The following is a 20,165-nucleotide window of genomic DNA, read 5'->3' on the forward strand; positions in this document are numbered from 1 at the left end:
GAGAGCAGCCGGTGATTTAAAGGGGGGACGCCTGCACGCTTGGTATGGAAAGGCATGTATGAGAAAATCCACAATTAATGCGTCAAAAAAATTGTCGGCGTCAAGCACGTGTCAGATTAATGCGTTTTTAACGCGACAAATCTGACAGCCCTAATATATATATATATATATATATATATACAGTATATGTATATCTTTGACGTTTCGCATAAAGCCTCTTCCAACTGTAGGGGACAGACATGCCCCAGAAAATAATAGCAAAAGAAGAGGAAGCCCCTCCCTGCTTGTCCAGTGTGAATACTATGGATAAACACTAGCGCAAGATCATTTGTGTGTTCAAGAAGACGTGAATTCCAGCCACTCCGCAGACACTATGTTCTAGAAAAAGATACAAGTGTTAGATTTTAGCTGGGAATGCTTTGAAAATCAATAATAAATTTCTCTTCAGGTTGAATTCTGTGCTGAAGAATAATAAAAAACCAGAACTATTCTACAAATAGCTTTAGAATAGAGTTACTATAAATGTTTGCAATCAATAGCTCATTAGACAACCTTTGCTTCTCGCACTTAAGGTCTCTCTGGGGACACATTTGCAGGATTTTTTTTGTACTTGTTGTTTTTAAGCTGCAGATTTCAGTGGAGTGTGTCTGCATTCAAACATAAAAACCTTCACAGCGTGATTCGTCCTCAGCTGGTTAATGAAAGGTAGCTTCTGCAGCGGTTAATGACTCATTTTTGGTAATGCTGCAGAACAATGAGTATCCGGAAATTCTAATTAGATAACTCCTCGTGCTGGAGCTGGAATGTGCACTTAAACAGCGGCTGAGCAGACATAAACAACTCCACAGAGAGATGCATGCGTGCAAAAGCTTCCCCGTGTGGGACAGGCTCTTTTTCATTCTCATTTTTCCATTCACGTCCACAATTTTAGAGGATTTCTGGCAGTTTGTAGTTTGTTTAAGTATTTTCTCACTGGATGGGAATTTTTACAGTAATGTAGCACTAACCAGGTGATGCTTACCTGAAGTAAAGTGCACTATGACAGCCTTCAGCCTTAGATAATGACGGGGATGATCAGCACCCACACTGCAAACCATTTGATACTTGCAAAAATTTGACATTTTAATGTCTAGTTTTAATGTTTTAATGTATCGTTGCTCCAAATTTTCAAAGCTTTTATAAGAATTTATAAGAATGTTTGGCCTCATTAACCTTTTAACACTGGAGCTCCAGTGTTTATGATCTTTGATTTACTGTCGTTTTTCAACCGTTAACAAGATCAACATCATTCCATTAGATTTTGAAGGTGAAAAGGAAAAAAGTTACAGTATGTTAAAAAAAATTGTATTTAAGCGTCACTGCTGACGCCCTAGGTGTTAAAGGGTTAAGTTCTAGAAATAAGCAAATTATCATAATTAAAATGAGTCAAAACCCTTCTTCTCCATATTATAGACAATAGAAAAACTTGAGTTAAGACTAAAAAAATCTCAAATTATTTTGTAATTTTTGGCTCAATTTGAAGGATGTTATTTTAAAGCTCAATAAATGATGACAAAAGTTTGGATTCATGTTCTAAGAGTGCTATGATAGGATTTTATGAGGATTTATTAACTTGTTCTAAGGTTTTGTTCACATTTTGTTCCAAAGTGACCTATTTCCACTTATTACTCTAGTTTTTTTGTCCCTGTAATCACAATGAACAACAATTAGGTGCACAAAAACTAAAATAAATAAATAAACTTTTTGCTTACAACTTCCATAAAATATTTGGCCATTTTTTCCCCTTGATTCTCTCAGTTTTTATATTTTGACATCTTATTAGATTTCTTGTTAAAGTCCCACTTCGATCATTTTTAACCTAATATAAATTATTTACAGTTGTCATTTATTTATGATTATGACATTTTTAAACTTATTTAAATAAAACCTGTGGCATTTTCTAGAACATAATGTGTGCAGAGAAGTAGTTCATTAGAAATTTGCCTCTAAAAAAATAAATAAATAAACAAATAAATAAATAAATTAATGAATTGTGGAAAATATATATATATGTTAAAATAAATAAATACGTTAAAATAATTATAAAAACAAATAATTAAAATAAATTTGCCTCTATGTTGTGAATGGGGATGTCGGTGCAGAATAAGCCCACCCCCACTTCCCATCGCCAATATGTTTACACACTCTCCGGCTGGCTTACAGCCCCTCAAAACCCCAACCTAACGTCAGTGGTGCAACAAAAATGGAAGTAATATTGGCGCTTTTTAATTTGGAGCCAGATTCCAGCTTAGATGAGGAAAATGAAGACGCACAGTACATGGATCTATATGCATCAGAATGGAGCAGAGCAGAGAGTTTGTAGCCCATCCAAATGATTTTCTACATCACAAATGACCTTTCTTTAACTGCATTTTTTTCATCTGCTCCTGTATCACAATTCGGATAAAGGAATACTCAAAAATGTAATTTTAAACTACATTTTCTTATAATATGTCTTTCATCATCAGATAGATCCCACAAGAACATGCGAAAAACACAAAAAATACAATTTTCATTGAAGTGGGTCTTTAAGGTAAAATGACTTGCTTCATGGACATCTCATTTTACTACTTTCTAGAGATTTTCCTTTTAAGATTAGTGTTCTTTTCTCATATTCAGGCTACCTTTTTGAATGTAATAGTCTTGTTGTAGTTGTTTTAGCATAAGGGAGACAGAAAATTGTTGAGAAAAAGAAATTGTTTGGAAAATAATAATAGGTTTAATTCATAATTGTTAATAAATGGGAAAGATTATTTTATTTAATTTTTCATATTCTGAGAGCAGACAGTGACATATTTATTGATTGATCTCTGATCGACTACTCTGGTCTTGATGTTAAAACATCTGCATTATAATTATAACATATTCAATTCTAATATTTACATGTCATTTTGAATAATTACCTGAATTTTACATTGTTTCCAATCAGCTTTCCTTCAAATATGTAGTTTTGAGAGTTTTATTCATTCATCGTCTTTGGATTGATTTTGTCTGAGTTCGCGTAGGGAGACGTGCCGCTTCCGTTCCTCCATTTTTACACTGGACTGATTTATAGTAGCGGTAGCTCTTGTAGTTTTGTGCAACAAAAAATACTTAGAATAGATATGTTTTGTGATAAAAAAAAATAAAATAAAATGGAACCCTGATAAAATCAACATGTTTTTTTTTAAAGTGAGTTTTTGTGACTTCTGCATAATTTAAAACTCATCCACATCTGCTTCAATGTTAATCCGAAAACAACATGACTGTTTTTGTAAGAAAATGTTTTGTCAAACGTAGTAAAACATAGATTTTTCTTTTCTCTTGCAAATAACTCCATAAAAAAGTTCTTTCTTTTTTGGTCTACTTTGAATTTAATTGGCTGACTGTCCAGACCTCAGCAGCACTGTTAAATTGAGGCTAAAAAAGACCATACATTTCCTTTAGCACAGATGTAACTCTGATAAGCTCAGGACCCCCATCACCTCCTCCTCCTCCTCCTCCCTTCCATCTCAAATATTCATTATTGAGAAGGCTGATTGGGACTGAGGTGCCCTCTTCTCTTTGGCACCTATGAGCGAGTCGATGCATACAGAGGCTATTAAAACGAAAGGCTCTGTCACTTATACCTCGTGCAGCTGCAGCCCCTTATTAATCCTGACAGGCTGAGAGAAAAAAAAAAAAGAAAGAAAGAAACCAGCGGCACAATCTTTTAAACATGGCTCCCTCCACCTTCAGTCATTGCCCTAATCTGCTTATTTCCTGAGGTAACCACCTATCTCGACCCACATTATGCAAAAAGTCTGCAATGCTTGGTTAGAGCCGTGGCTTTTTCCTGTAAATCCAGAAACACGGCTATATTTTCACTTTCCTTAATTTGTAGCAGATGCAAACTGCAATGTGAGTTAATGCAGGAACACATAAATAACGTTCTGTCTAACAGTCCCAACAGCACAGAGCGCACTGACTGCTATATATTCTGGTGTAGCGCTAAGCTGAAAGGCAATGTCCAATCACATTGGCCACTTTGTTGAATTCTAGTTCAATTGAACCTAAACTGAATTACCAGACAGTCGCTGAGCAGCAACTTGAAAACAGTGAAAACGTCTTAGTGAAGATCAGATCGAGCAAAGCGTTGAGGATTCCTGTCACTCGTTTTGGCACCTTTTCACCCAACTGGATCAATAGAAGATTGAAAAACGTCACGACCCGTCAAATAATCATATAGTATAGTCAAATCCCATGGACACGATCTGCTTATGTCTTAGTCACATGCACCCGTATGGGGATAGATCTGTCCGCATCACATCCACTTTTTAAAAAACACATAATTAGCCAAGAACCTTCAGAAATTCCTAAAAAAAACATCCTTCTAGCAGAAGAAAAACTAACTGGTTGTGAACCAAGACCTTATAGGTGTGAGTCCAATAAATATGCATCTACTCGAATAAATATTCAATCTTCAAAAACAAAGACATAAATGGAAAAATAGGGTTTAAAAGGAACACTCTACAGAATTACAGAGCTCAGATTTTCACCTTGACAGCCGCAATGAAGCTTTCATGTGAACTTTTACTTTCATGCAGATTCAATTAAAAACGTGCTTCACAATATTACTGAGCAGGTGCTTTGGAGCATAAAAGAAATGTACAAATAGTGTCTCTGTGAAGTCAAAGAAGAGGAAGTTCTGTTTTTGTGAGACTTTGCTTTTAGTGATTGACAAGAAAGCTTTTAATCCTTATTTATGTTGTCAAAGACAAAACTGTTTTGTTGAGACTTACATTAATTAGCATGTGCATGAAACAGTGTAAAAGATTACATCTGAACAAAAAGAAAAGGAAAAACTAAAGTAGTTTAACTCTGTGAAGCCCACAACAGCAGACATGACAGAAAATGTTTTATAAATATATATAATTATTAATTTTATTTAAGGTGTTTTTAAGCAATTTGACTAAGTCTTCAAAAGAAATTTGACATACCAATTTTATTTATAATATATAAATAGTAACTTTAAGAAAGTTTGGGTAATTTGGTAAGTTTGTTGTAAACAACGTTAGCTTAAGATACAAAAATAATGACTGTTAAAGAAAAAACAACACAGGATTTACCTACCGTCTCAAATTGGATCCAAAGATTTTTAACATAGTGCATCTAGTATTAGGAATTAATTATCAGTCAATTTAATACAAGTAGTCGTTTTTTTAATGAATTGCCATAAATGAGTTATTCTCTCCATAAAGTTCTGAAAATTAGATAAACTTTTTTCCCGGCAAAAGTGTTGTTGGGATTTAATGGAGGCGGTCATTTCAAAATGAGCAGGAAAAGCCCCTCTACTGCCCCTACTGGAAAAAATAGTTAACAGCAGATGAGTTATTCTCACCGTTTAGTTTTGAAAAGTAGAAAAAAAAATTCCACCAAAACTTTTGATTTTGTGGAAGCCGCCATTTTATAATGAGAAAAAATAAAACTCTTCTACTGCCCCTATTGGAAAAATGAATTACCATAGATAAGTTATTCTCACCATAAAGTCTTGAAACTTAGCTAGATTTTTTCCCGCCAAAAGTGTTTTTGAGATTTCATGGAGGCAGCCATTTTGAGATGAGCAGGAAAAGCCTTTCTACTGGCTCTAGTGTTTTTCCCATAATAGATGAACTATATAAAATCATTTACAACCAAAACTGTGTTTCTGAGTATTCCTTTAATTAATTGAAATTGAAAACCGGATGCTAGAAAAAGCTGCAGCTGATGATGTAACTACTGGTTGGGTGTCCCAAAATCTTTCTTACCACCCTTGCGCTTATTCCTTTTCCTAGCCCAAGTTTTGGCCAGTGGCTCAAAACTGTACGACTGGACTGATCCAATAATGCTCGGCATTATTTTTGCACCGCTAATGCTAGCTTTGGGGTTTAAACTCGCGCGTTAGCATGCAGACAGAGTTCCCAGCGACAGGTTGGGGAAGGGGGCGGGGTTGCTCCGAGCCACAACCTAGAATTGTATATCTAATGAGCTACTACCCCTGGGCATAGGATAACAGATGCTTTTGATTTTGGCTAAAAACTGAATAATCATAATTAAAAGACAACTGGGAATGATTTTAACAACAAAAAAATATATATAGTTGGAGTGGAATTTAAAGGAAAGTGTGGATCATTTTATTGAGATAAGGGTATCTGAAATCTGTGTATCAAATGTGATACAAATGGTTATAAAGGATTAAAAAGGAATCCCCATGAAACTGATGTTTTACTTTGCTTTTACTTTTTGCTCCTTTTAAGGATTATAACACATAGTGTGCTTTTATTTTCGAGGCTGAATCTGCTGAAGCAAAGACCTTGGAAGAGAAAATCAACAAAAAAAAGTGGGAAAACATTTGTCTCCGAACTCAGAGGAGTTTACAGACGAAACGGCAATCACTTGAACAGGAAATAAAGGGCAGAAATGCAACATGTCACATTATTATCCTCAGCCAGAAGTATTCTCTTTCATCTTTACACTATTTACAGCTTTTTAGATTTCTGCTCAGAATACCATTCCTCAAGTTGTCATTTACAGAGCCACGAAAGCTTCGGATCAAAAACTATTTCTTGTGTAAAAAAAAAAATCTAAGAATAATCACTACTCAATCTCATATCTAATTTTAGGGAGTTTTTGCATCTGAGAACACTCAAAAGAGGACTTGAAAAACCTTTGCAAATATGAAGAAATGTCTCATAAAATTGCCTTTCCTTTTCATAAGTTCTACTTTTTACTCATAAAATAACTGTATTTTGTTATAAAAACACACAAAACCAACCAAAATATGAAATTACTTCATTTTAGTCGTACTCAGACAGAATAAACTCCAAAGCTATGACTGTTTTGTATGCAGCAAGAGAAAAAATATAAATTTAGATGTTTTTTGAAGTCTTCTTAAGCAATTGTTTATACAGAAAATGTGTTCATTGTTTCTTTGTGATTTAAAAAACGGTTTAAGATCAAAATCAATTTGCAGAAACCTAAAGTACTTGTTTCTGTGGACAGTTGTCATCATGTTGTTTCAAAGCCATCCAAACACATACAGGTCGGTCACCATGGTTACGAGCAAAAACTTCCAGTTCAGTCAAACATCCTCTTTTGTTCTGATTTCTTATTACTTTTAAAATGTAACAAAGAAAATAACTCTCCTTTTTTCTTTTAAATGTCTGGGGTTTTTTTGAAAATCAAACAAATCATTTTTAATTTTCCATTTTCTTCTTTTGAAAGGAAACTAAAAAGTTACACAAACCAACCCTTTACATCTCTTCATGTTTAAGATCTAAATAAAAAGAAAAGCAGCTAAAACTGTATCCAACAAAAGTATCTCAGCTCAAACATCTGCCGACAGCATCCACAGAGTGCTGATCTCCCATCCACATCCTTCACTGATACAATAGAGCTGCTTTACCCCCACATAAATCCACTGGTGATTAGAGTCGATAAGATCTCGATTTTAAATGATCCACTCTTTCATTTTCTCTCCAAAAGTTCTGACTTTCAAAGTCTTTTAGACGCCACACTCATGCTATGAATGATGTTAAACACAGATCTCTTTCATGTCCGTCTGATTCAGGCTGCAGAGCCATGAGGCAAAAAGGTGGATTACAGGAACAGGATTCTGAACGATGGAGTTGTGTTCAACGTCAAACTCTCACGGTGAAGAAGCTTTTAATGTCCTCACCTTTCTTGGCACTTGTGTGACCAATTCAGTCATATTTTAGTAAAATACCTTCAGGAACAGGAAATAGTGCTCAATTTGCCCCTCTAGTCGAATGTAATAACCCTGTAAAACCCACCATTTTAAAAAAATTGCAGAAATTTCCATTTTGGAGGGGATTAGGATGTCTCTAAACCTTTTGAGGAAATCTACAAATAAAACATATATATATTAGAGCTGTCAGGCGATTAATCGCGATTAATCGCGTGTTGTCCAGAGTTAACTCGCGATTAATCGCAAATTTACATGTGGCCTTTTTTTAAGGAAAAAAAATGTGTGCTTCGTGGAATTTAGTAGTTCTACATTAATTATGAAAACAAGAATGACAAAATTAATAGTTTTCATCAGAAATACTTTATTTTGTAACATTATATTGAGATAAACTTTCTTAACAATAAAAGTCTGTAACATAAAATCAGAGGTGGGACCAAGTCATCATTTTGCAAGTCCGAGTCAAGTCCCAAGTCTTTGTCCTCAAGTCCGAGTCAAGTCCCAAGTCAAAAGCACTCAAGTCCCAAGTCGAGTCACAAGTCAAGACCAACAAGTCTCAAGTCGAGTCACAAGTCCTACTATTAATGTTTCAAGTCATTTCAAGTCATTTAAAAAACACTGTAATATTAATTACACAGATCATGTTTGCTTTTATGAACTGTATTTTACAAGCATTTTAGCTAAATTTCCACTGAGTTGATGCATCCCCACTTCAAAAATTCAAAATAATTTCTCTATAACAAAAACACTGTTAACCGCATTTGAAATGTGGTAAGATGGAGATGGCAGGGAACCAGGGTAGTCTGGATATTTAAGGGGTCATACCATGATTTTCTTAAGCCTTTCAGAGTGAACTATATCCATATATATGATCATATATTACCTTTGAAACACTGAAAAACACATTTATGAAATACTCCAGTTATTTTATTTAGTTTTTGTCCTACCCGGAAGTAAAGCAACTCGATTCCTGACGCTCAGCCTGCCGCTGCGTGTGGCTGCTGCCCATTTGATTTCATTCTAGAGCCAGCAGTGTGTATTCATTTTTCCCTCAAAAACAAAGATCAATTTTTTTCAAAGATGGATGCACATACCATATATCTGCCCTTAGTAGGCCCGGCCACCGCTACACAGCTTCACAACAAAAATACACTCAAGACTGTGCCCAATGGGGGGGGGGTCTTAAATAGGGTTGGGCACCGAAGTTCGGTTCCAAGTAGGAACCGTTATGATTTGCGCGGTTCTACCGAAACCGAAAGATGCGGCTGCAAACGGTGCCGGATTTCGGTTCCAAATTTCATTGAAGTTTCATTTGTCTGTGGACATGTCAATCACTTGTACTCCCTTCTGATTTTTTACGATTCAGCCTATCTATTTACTTTCTTGTGTTCGTGGGCGGGCTCATATAAAACCGCCAACAGCGCATGCGCGCGCATCTAAAATGCCGAAGCTAAAGCGCTCGAAGGTCTGGCTGTATTTTACAGCAAAAACGGAAAATTCAGCCACGTGCAACCGATGCAGCAAGATTATCTCGTGTGGCAGAGGTAACACCTCAAATCTCAGCAAACATTTGACCACGCATGGGATTGCATTAAATGCAGAAAATTGCACGGTCTTTTACTGCTGGGGGGGTGTAAAGCGTGAAGGAACACACTCTAGCACATCCTCCGGAGCTAGCATGAGCATTTTGGGTCAAGAAGAAGAAGAGCCCGGTGAGGAGGACCCAGGAAACATTGAGAGCAGGCATGACACATCCGCTGATGGAGACGATTTTGACAGCAACGTCGGTGGGCGGGACTTTCGCTGTGAATAGTGGAGTTTCCGCAATTTTTAAACAACGCTGGAGCCCCATCCCAAAATGAAACAATGAATCGTTTCCTCCTTGTTGGGCTGCTAATAGCAGAAAGCTCGGCTCGGCTCCGCCCACCACCACAGCGGGTCGTCATCATCTGCTGCGCTTTGCAGCCGTGTGATTGACATTTATCTTACGCCTTATTTTATTGAAATAAAATATTGCTTTTGCCCAAAAACAACTGCAAATAAATGCCACATTCCTGATTTAATTTAATAGAATGTCAGGCTAAAATTTCAAGGACGTTTAAGTTTATTTAAGACGGAGTTTTATATTATGCTTTATATTACGTGCGCACAGCTGCACGGCAGGAGGGAGTCTGCGCTTGTTTGAAGCCGCTTTGGATTTAGGAAGATAAAGGCATTATTTTTTATTACTGAAGTACCGCAATAAGCACCGAAAGGGAACCGAAACCGAAACAAAAGAACCGCGGTAGCACCGGAACCGCATCAGAACCCATCGGTGCCCAACCCTAGTCTTAAAGGAGCCCCGCATCTAAAGTAACAAACTGTTTGAGCTGGAACTTATTGAAGACAGAACACAACTGGAAGATATACGATATCCTGCATCTAAAATGAACGTGTTTTTTGCTGATCATCATTAGCTCTGTGGAGAAATTGGGTGTTGGTGTTAGACTGGGGGCGGTGCGATCAGAGCATACTCTTCCTAAAAGGGGCGGTCTCAGTCTGTGACATCCAATCATGAGGCTCGTTTTCGTGGGTATGGGAGGGGCTGCTGCTAAAAGCGCAGTTTGTAGAGGATTACTCAGAAATGCATGAATAAATCAAAATACGGCTTTGGAGTTGAGTTCTTTATGTGAGGAATGAACATTAAAATACACTTAAAAGCTCAAAAAGTTGTTTTTTCATGGTATGGTCCCTTTAAATCCCCTCACTACAGACCAGTGATGTGCACTTAAGCTTGTGGGTGATGAGGTACTGACTCTCTCAGTCTGATTTATAAACCAGTATATTTATCAACTTATGATTCTGTTTCATATCAGCATGTTTTTTATAAACAGAGCAGATAAAAGAAGAAGAACTGAGGAAGAACGTAAAATGCAGAGTGGTTTAGTTTGACTCCAAAAAAACTAAAACAATATATGAATAGTACATCTAGGTTTATGTTTAACATTTCTGTTGTGAAATTATTTTTTGTTGTTTGGAAAACTATTTTTTTTTTTGTATTCAGTACAAGTTACACATTAAGTTAACAGGAGTTAAGTTAAATTCTGTATTCAAGACAGAAAAGTAGGATTCAAAACAAAAATGCCTAGTGTAAAACTAAATGTGGTGTATGCATATATATATATATATATATATATATATATATATATATATATATATGTATTGGTACATATATTTAGAAAGTGACTATTCACATGAAATTTTATATATAAATATACATTGCAAATCTATGCACAAAATACGACTTTGTTCACGCTGTACTTGAACAGGAAATACTCTGAATACAGAGATTATGAGTATATTCATGATTAAATTCATTAGAATCAAATAAATTGTATTAATGGTGGACAAATCTCTTTTTTATATAGCAGGTGAAACACTAAAAATGAAGACATGCAAACTAAAAACTCTTAAAGCAGTAAATGTAAATATTTTGTCAATGAAAAAGGAAGGAACAGCAAATATTCAAGAGGGAATGTGACCCCCAGAGAAAGAGGATGTTTTTTTACTAAAACACACCATAGAGTATAAAACAGCAAAAGTAGTAAACCAAAAAAAGGGAAAGAAAGAACCCTATGCAGCATCTCCGTGAATTCTATGATACGTTTGCTGGATTTCTATCAGAAAACAACCGAGCTCGGTCCCAGCAGCCCTGCTGTCCTGCTATGATCGCTCACGTCCCGCCCAGATCCCAGGTAAAGATCTGAGTGGTGGAAATGTCCAAATCACCTGTTGAAACTGTGATTATACTGAGCTGCATGGTGTCACAGTGATAACAGAGTTCACCTCCCATTCATTTAACAGCAGCTAGCGGTTAGCCGCTAAGCTAGCGCCAGCTTTCACTCAGAACTTACTTGATGTTGCTGCTCCTACAGTCAGATGAAGTTGGTTGATGTTGAATCTCTGTGAGTAATCCTTATATCCACATGCTCTGCAAACTGCAAACCGTTTGTTGTTGACGATCTATAAACTTTTATGCCAGAACTAAAAACACCGGCAGGAACTCGCGGTTTTAAAGGGGAGGCGGGGCTTTGTTTTTCTGCAATTTGATTGGTTGGACTGTCACATCAATCAAACGTGACTCTAATTTGATTGGATGTTGGGCCGACACACGGATGTAAACATACACGGACAGAGGACCGCGGCGCGCGGCTTTTTCTCGATATACTTTATAATATACTTTATAATCCGTGGATTTAGGGGAAAAATAGCAAGTCTTTCCGAGTCAGAGGGCTAAAGTCCGAGTCAAGTCACAAGTTATGTATATCAAAGTCCGAGTCAAGTCACGAGTCAGAGGTAGGAAAGTCCAAGTCGAGTCTAAAGTCGTCAAATTCATGACTCGAGTCTGACTCGAGTCCAAGTCATGTGACTCGAGTCCCCACCTCTGCATAAAATGCCTAACAAAAGCCCAAGTCCAAGTGAAGGGCATTTTAAATTCAAAACTTCAATCAACGTTCAGTAAAATAAAATAAAAAACATCAAAAATCAAATTTCCATAACACTTTCATGTTCATTTTTTGTCAGGACCAAATCTTTTCCTCCTCTGCTGAACTACAGTAATCAATGAAATAGAGATTTATCATTTCCAATAAACTTTTGTTTTTTAAAACATTAAAGACTGAGAAAAGCGGGATACACTGTGGATAGTTTGACAGTCTGTTACTGCCGCCGCGTTCTCTGGCTGCAGCTCGATGCACCGACGTGTCCAGCGGAGCTCACGTCATGAATATGCCGGCAGACAGACCGCTATGCTGGGGCTGGATCACGCTTAAACCTCCAGAACATTTAAAACGTCCCCCGGTGCGCTTGCTGTTCAGAACGTCGGGGGTCTGCAGCTCTCGGGACGCGGCGCCGGATGCGAGCCGGTACCACCAGACGTGGTACTGGACGCGAACCGGAGCCAGGTTGGAGTGCAGGACCTCTCCAGGTCCTAGTGTGTTTGGAGACCCGCCCGTGATCTAGTGTGAGAGCAGCTGGTGAGTTAAAGGGCAGGACGCCCGCGAGCGCGGTATGGAAAGGCATGTATGAGAAAGTCTGCGATTAATGCGTCAAAAAAATTGTCGGCGTCAAGCACACGTCAGATTAATGCGTTTTTAAAGCGACAAATCTGACAGCCCTAATATATATTAAGTACTATGGTATTTTTTTTGCTCAGAATAAGAGCACCTGAGCAAAAACGGTCTCAAATTTCTAACAAGGTGTAATGGTTTTTAAAGGTTTCATCACCAACAAAGTTAGGATTTTTTTTTATCCACCAAGTAGTCATTTAAAGAATAATAGGTGCGTGAAAAGTCTGTTAGACGTACGTGGAACGGTCGTGGAAAGCCGCAAATTTGCGTATGCGTCTACCAAATATCAGGCACAATTTTGTAAGATTTACGGAATAATTACATTTAAACTACGTAAAATATGAATAAACTGTGTAATTCTCAACTGACCAAAATTTTGAACAACTCAAAACCGAATTCACATAAAGTCAGCTGGCCAAAACTCTCAACGAACATCTGCGCACATCGACGAATGGCAAACGTAAAAAACTCATGAATTACGTTTATCAAGTATGTATCATGAAAAAACGAAATCACACATTTGGAAAATAGGCAACATGTTCATAGCGGCAGTGTGACAGGGCCTTTAAACTTTAGGTTTTTAAGGATAAAAGGAGGTCTCAGAAATGTGTATCTTTATGATACAGATGGTTCTACAGCAGGGGTGTCAAACTCAATCACACAGGGGGCCAAAATCCAAAACACACCTTAGGTCGCGGGCCGAACAGGATAAACATTTATTCAACACTCTAAAACTAGTTTTTTAAAACTTTAAAACCATAACTTTTTAACTTAATTCTGAACTGGATATATAGCATTACCTGTGATCATGCTAGTGTGAATGCTGTAAGCTGAATCTGGCTGCTAAAGATGCTAGTGCTGATAGCTGAGGATGCTGAAATTAATAGCTCAAAATGCTGAAGCTGAGAGCCAGCTCAAATTTTACCTAAATGCCAAATTAGCCAAAAACAAAACAAAAACAAAAAAAAAAAAACCTTGGTTAGCCAAAGCAACTAGCATGTAGCTTAAAAACTAGCTAGACTTCAAAATAGCCTAAAAACTGAAATGCCTAAAATAGCCAAAACAGTTAGAGTGTAAGAGCCTAACTCCAAAATATCCTAAGAAAACTGTAAAAAGACTAAATAACCAAAATACCTAGGTGAAATATTAGCTAAAAGCCAAAATAGACAAAAAAACAGCCTAAATTAGCCAAAACAGCTAGCATGTAGCTGAAATATTAGCTAAAAGCCGAAATAGCCTAAAAATCTTACTAAATGCCAAAATAGCCCACAAAGCTAGCTGAATACCAATATTTAAAACTTTAAAACTGTAATTTTTTCGACATAAATATGAATAATAAAAAGGCAGGAACATTATTCCAGAAAAAAACAACTTAAACCTTAAATAACTTTCAAAATTTTTCTCTCCATAAAAATATATTTTGTCAAAATTATTAAAAATATTAGTTAAAAATGAGATAACATTGGGCCATTAATAACAATGAAATAAAATGATTTGGAGGGCCGGATCCGGCCCCCGGGCCTTGACTCTGACACGTGTTCTACAGGGTCCAAACAGAAAAGGGAAAAAACATTCTTTCTTGCACCAAAATAGCATAAAAAAGCTTACGTAAGGATGGAGAACACATCCAGACCTTTTAGTGTTGCTTTGAGCAGGGGAAGCATTCGAAGCCATTTTCCTCTTCACAGCTCAGCTGAATTAAGAAGCCCGTGGCTAAAGGACAGTCTATGAAGGTGGTCTTCAAAGAGCTTATAAGAAAGCAAGGGTGCACCTCTGGAGACTTTAAGATATCAAGGATCAAAAGCTTCTGCCTTTCATGCTTCCCAATCTGGAAGAAATAGCCTCCCTCTGTCCCCTCCTCTCCCACTTTTTCGACATCATTAGCCTGTGCACCTTCAAAGAGGAGTAATGAAAGGAATGCATGCATTTCAAATCTGGACACCGCTTTGTATCTAAACTCAACTGTGTGGATGTGCAGCCAGAGGAGCACTTAGACATCTGTAAAAAAAAAATAAAAAAAAAAAACACAGAGAAAAGAGCAGTTACCTGTTTTTCTTCATGTGTTTTTGCTCCTCGAGCAGTTCATGTCATTAAAGGTGAACCCAGGGCTCCAACTCAGCCAAAGCATGGATGTGTTGTTTACCCCTCCAGATTCAAATATGCTGCTGAGACTTTTTCTGTTCAATTTTCACACGCGTGTGCATGTCAAAACACCGCTGGAAAGTGACAGAACACACGACGGCTCATCCCACTGTCATGCTGCCACTTCCCCATCCTCCCTAACGCACCCAGCTTTCCTCCGCTCCCTGAGATTTGCAGCAAGGTGATGTTTGATGAGTACCGCGGGGCCGCGAGTGCTTAATTAATCCGACGTCTTTCTGCTCCGGTGTGTAAACGGGTGAAATTGTCTCCCGTGGTGACACTTGATTCAACTACAAAAGCCCCTTTTCCTTCCATTTTTACCACCCATTCGCTGAACTCCCCCAATCTATCACAAGCGCAAACAGTTTATTGACCGGCCCCGGGACAATCTGCATCATTCAGCGGGAGATGGGGGTGATTACAGCCCCCATATCTGAGCAGAAATAAGTGCCTAACACGCTGGCAACAACTGCACCCGTCACAACGGATACATAGATAGAAGAACTTCCCATCATGCCAGCTGGTTTCTGTCAGTGAGAATGTCACGCCAGGCTCTAACGACAAGGTGGAAGAGAAGAAATAAATAAGAAATACCCTGAAAGCTAACAATGGCTCTTCCAAGACGACTCCTTGTGTGGTTTTCGTGCAGACTGAGCAAACACAAAGATCTCTCAGGGAAAAGATACATTTCTGTCACAACAGTTCTTCTTTTCAGAAGAGTTTTGGTTTGCTGATCTCTGGGAGGAAAATTGATCTAATCTATGTTTGTGAGGCTCTGCAATAACTGCAGATTGATACCTGAAGAAAAACATTTTCACACTTCTTATGCCAGTTATTAATATTCAGCATGTTTGCAACCTTCCCTGACTGACTAATCAATTTTAGAGACCGGTCTCTTCCTTAATATTTCCTCAATCTTGTGCATTTATTATGACCTGCAGGCGTCCTGGACTGCAAGATTGTTTTCACTATTTTTCTTTCTTACTTACGCCTTTAAGTGAAACTCACTCAAACTTACCACACACGTAGTGAAAATTGTATTTATCGTCTTAACGCTTCAAATAACAAAATGATTTTAACTCTCACCAATGTGAGATACAGCACTTTTAAATACCAGTCCACAATTTGGAGGTTTTGGTATGGTTTCCTCTAAAAGACGTTTACGTTTTTAAGTTGTTTTTTTTTTTTAAGTCTGCAACTGTTTTTGTTTTTTAAGTTTATGATTGGTAATTTTTGTTTTTATTGTTTTTATACCTGTGTTATCATGAGTGGGTTTTTAAAATATATTTTTAAGTCTTTATCTGTTGAGTTTCTTGTGGCAAATGGACCTCGAGTCTGTAATAAAGTATCTCTAACTCCTCCCACAATAACAATGACATCCCAGCGGAAGAAAGTGTAAAAAAAAAAAAAAAAAATGAGTGGGGTGAAAATGAAAATTTATTCTCAGAATAAAGATTTCAAAATCCAATAACAAAAACTAGTCACACACATCGAAGACATCGACAGGAAGTTTTAAAGTTTATGTGACTTCACAAAGGTTAATTCAACAAACACAAGTTTTGCTGACCTTTGACCTCAGGAAGAGGCCGCCATACTAAAATATATTTTGTTAAAATCCACTTTAGTACCAGCAGAAACTCTTAACTCCTGGAACGCTACTTGAGAAAAAAAAATGTTTTTTGGCTGTTTAAATTGGGCTTTATAAATGATGACTATTGATCCTTGATATATTTTTCGAAAATTTAAAATAAACTTCTTTAATTTAATAAAAATTGTCTAAAACCGTCTATGTGCTGCCCCCCTACAGGTTGAAACGGGGTATTACAGTTTCATTTCGTGATTGGTCAAACCATTTAAGTCCCACATCATGAACTGCAGCTCCAGTAGTGGTAACAGTCACTCAGACTCCTGTTCCCCAGCCCCACCCCTCTGACTGGATTTTCACATTTTGGCTGTGGGCCCTGTTTGGTTATCCTTTAAATGTCCTTAAGGTGGCGCCCTCGCAAAGGTGGCATTCCCCTGTTCCTCACACATTTTTTTTTTTTTTTACCAGAATATTATGAAAGTATAATAAATGAATCCCTGGCTAAAGCGAAATGAAACGATGTGACATATGATATGAACATATTAGGAATGTGAACGTGGTTAGTAAAAAAAACTTCTGTTGCTAAGGAAATTCAAAAATTTACTTATGCCGATTCTTCTAAAAATGACATATACCTGTTCGTCATCCCCAGGCGACCAAAAAATTAAATGGTTGCTATGGAGATAAATCAAAAGAAAAGCCAGCTATTTGAAAAAAAAATGAGTTTTTTACATTAATGAGTCACAAGTAGGTTTGACCAGGGTGAAAGGGACAAAGGGGAAATTGAGGGGCAGCCACTCAGCTAATTAGGCCGGTCAAGACAAGGATGGGCAACACCTGTAGGCTTTGCAATGCCGCTTGCAGCTTTAATTATGGATATATTTGCCTTCAAATAAGACTTTTTTTAAGAACACACAAAGTTGTTCTGTATTAAGGTGCAGTACTAGTGGGTCAGTGCGGGGTCGTAATATAAAGTGGAATAAAAGCAGAGGTGGAGATAGGAAAAGAAAAGACTCTATCGAGGCAACAGTGCCCCCCTCTCTCCCCCCGGCTCATGCTCCCCTGATGAGAGAAGTGAACAGGTCTGTCAGTTCTCTGGCAGCAATCAGGGCAGCCCCACAATGCTCTCAGCGTGCTTCCTGCTTGTTCATTACCAGCACAGCCACTGGAGTCACAAGCAACTAACCTGTGCTGATGTGTGACCGCAGGCTTACCTTCAGCCCTCACGGTGAAGGGGGAGTCTCCGGGTCGCTTGGCTGAGAACTGGCCCCCAAAAGAGGTCATTAGAAAGCACAGGCTGAAGAAGCCAACACCCACTACAAAGATCCTGCAGAAACCAGACAAAAGGAGGTTTTAGACAGAAACAAAAAGGGGAAAAAGTGGAAATTGTTATTGTATTGAAGTTCAGGAACCTCAAAGTAGAGTTTGTGGGATAATTGTTTACAAGATCACACTAGATAAAGTCAAATAACAATCTAAGTGTGCTCTAACACTGAAAAAGAGGTTGTGGAGACAGCAGTTGGAAACATTCTCAAAGTTGTCAAACGCTGAGTGGAGATTTTCTTGAAACAGCCTCGCCTGAGCGCTCACAGAGGAAATGCGTGGAAACAATTCCTGCAAGGAGCAGGGAAGGGAAGCTGGGGGGACAGATTTGTCAGCCACACTTCAGTTACAGATCTAATTCTTCAATCATTTTTAGAAGGGGCTGAAGTCGACGGAGCCTGGCAGCGTGGTGGCTCCATGTCTGATTCCAGATAACGGAGGAGAAAACTGGATGTTTGTTGTCAGGGAAGGAAAACTGCACACAGAAACATCTTGTCACTGCACCTACACTGCACATGTGTGTCTCTGACACACTATAAAGACAGAAAACAAGGTTTAGTGTAACTATAAAGAAAGGAATCTTCATAATTTGAATTAATTATGGTAATAAATAAAGATGTAAAGAGTAAATTTTATGTTTTTTTAAGTTAAAATATGTGCTTTAATATGTTTACTCCTATAGAACTCCACTTGGACAAAATAATCATGCTTTTTAATATGCAATCATAATTAAGTGTAAGCAATGATTTCTCAGAGGTTGAGCACGTGCACAACATGAGACAAAGTTTTATTCCTGCAAATATCTCAGTGCTCGCTCACCTGAACGGCTTGAAAGTGACGGGGCATCTCCTCACCATCGTGGAAAGATCACCGGCGGTCGGAGTCATTTCCCACGCACGAAGAGGGCGCCTGCTCGGATCAGCGTCGCGCTGGATATCTGCATGTCTGCGGGAGTCCTGGACGGTGCGCGTGGATTCCGAACAAGCAACTTCCCTGCATGCGCAAACGCTGCCGGCGGCTCGCTGTGGGCAAGTTGCGCGGAAATCCTGCGGAGGACTCCCGCCCTCCCTGCCTTTCTGGGGGGAAATTAGTCGATGGGGGTCCGTTAATGAGTTATGACTCAATCCGGTCACGCCACGGAGTGTCCTGACAGTGAAGTGAGCGCAGGAAGCCCGGACTCACTTCATTGAATTGTCAGAGTGGATGGAGCAGTGACCCTTTGCTCTGGTTACCAGCTGCTCCTGCGCTCAGAGCGCCATCTACCGGTTCATGAAGTTTAGATCATTGAGTTTTTGGTAATAGAGCTGTGAAAACTTCCTCACAATAAAATACATGAACATATATTTCGAGTTAACATATAGATTCTGAGGGGTCACAAAAAGATCATTTTTCCCTTTGACAGATTAAAACAATTAAACATTCTAATAACAAAGGATTGATATTTATCTTTCAGCGACTCTACATCAGTTAAAAAAAATAATATATACATATATATTTTTATTAACTTTAGTCGTTCTTTGCCAAATAGGATTCTGAAACTGTTTATCAGCGAAAAACAATCACAAAACGTTCAGGGGAGAGCAGACTGAAATCAGCACCATGGACAGCTCCAGTTAGACATGAACTGTTGTGCAGCAGCGACACCCAGCGGTTACAAGTGGAAACACATGTTAACCACTAGATGATAGATAGATAGATAGATAGATAGATAGATAGATAGATAGATAGATAGATAGATAGATAGATAGATAGATAGATAGATAGATAGATAGAATTTTCTTATCTGATTAACTTTCTTTCACACCTCTGTTTTCTTTAAGCTAAGCAGAACTTGGAGCGGCCTGTGTGGTAAAATAGATATCTTAGAGGACTACATGAAGCAGTGGTCAAGTGGACAAGGAGCAGCTGCATCCCCAGTCACCATGGCAACAGCTGAAACTGTATTTGTTAGTCTAATGCTGCACTAAGTTTGTTAAGAAGCAAGAATCCATAAACTCTGTGCAACTTCAGTTATGCTTTAGCGCTTCTCTGAAAAAAAAGCCAAAACTTTTTGTTTTGACTTTTTGACAATTTTTACTTTCAATTTTGTAGGCAATGTTTGTGTAAAATGCATAAATAAATTAGGTTCACAAAAATTATGCTACAATGTAAAAAGAAAAATAAAGTGGTTAAATCAGACTTTAAATGAATTTGAGAGCCTTTCAGAGAAAACTATATCCATGTATGTGATCATATATCACCTTTGGTACACTAAAGAACAAATTAA

At 37.9% G+C, this 20,165-nt stretch overlaps 1 protein-coding gene across 1 annotated transcript in view; it reads right to left on the bottom strand.

The window, feature by feature from the left end:
• LOC112146810 (alpha-1,6-mannosylglycoprotein 6-beta-N-acetylglucosaminyltransferase B) overlaps positions 1 to 19,816 on the bottom strand; it is a gene marked incomplete in the record, with an annotated part of 99,953 nt that extends 80,137 nt beyond the window's left edge. Inside the window, 3 exon segments of the mRNA XM_036213328.1 lie at positions 17,791 to 17,903; positions 18,719 to 18,975; positions 19,704 to 19,816. Of these exon segments, the coding sequence (XP_036069221.1) occupies positions 17,791 to 17,903; positions 18,719 to 18,786 (181 nt within the window).
• Positions 19,817 to 20,165: the final 349 nt, after the last annotated feature.

The sequence above is a fragment of the Oryzias melastigma genome, linkage group LG8 (assembly GCF_002922805.2).
Source record: "Oryzias melastigma strain HK-1 linkage group LG8, ASM292280v2, whole genome shotgun sequence".
Taxonomy (NCBI): domain Eukaryota; kingdom Metazoa; phylum Chordata; class Actinopteri; order Beloniformes; family Adrianichthyidae; genus Oryzias; species Oryzias melastigma.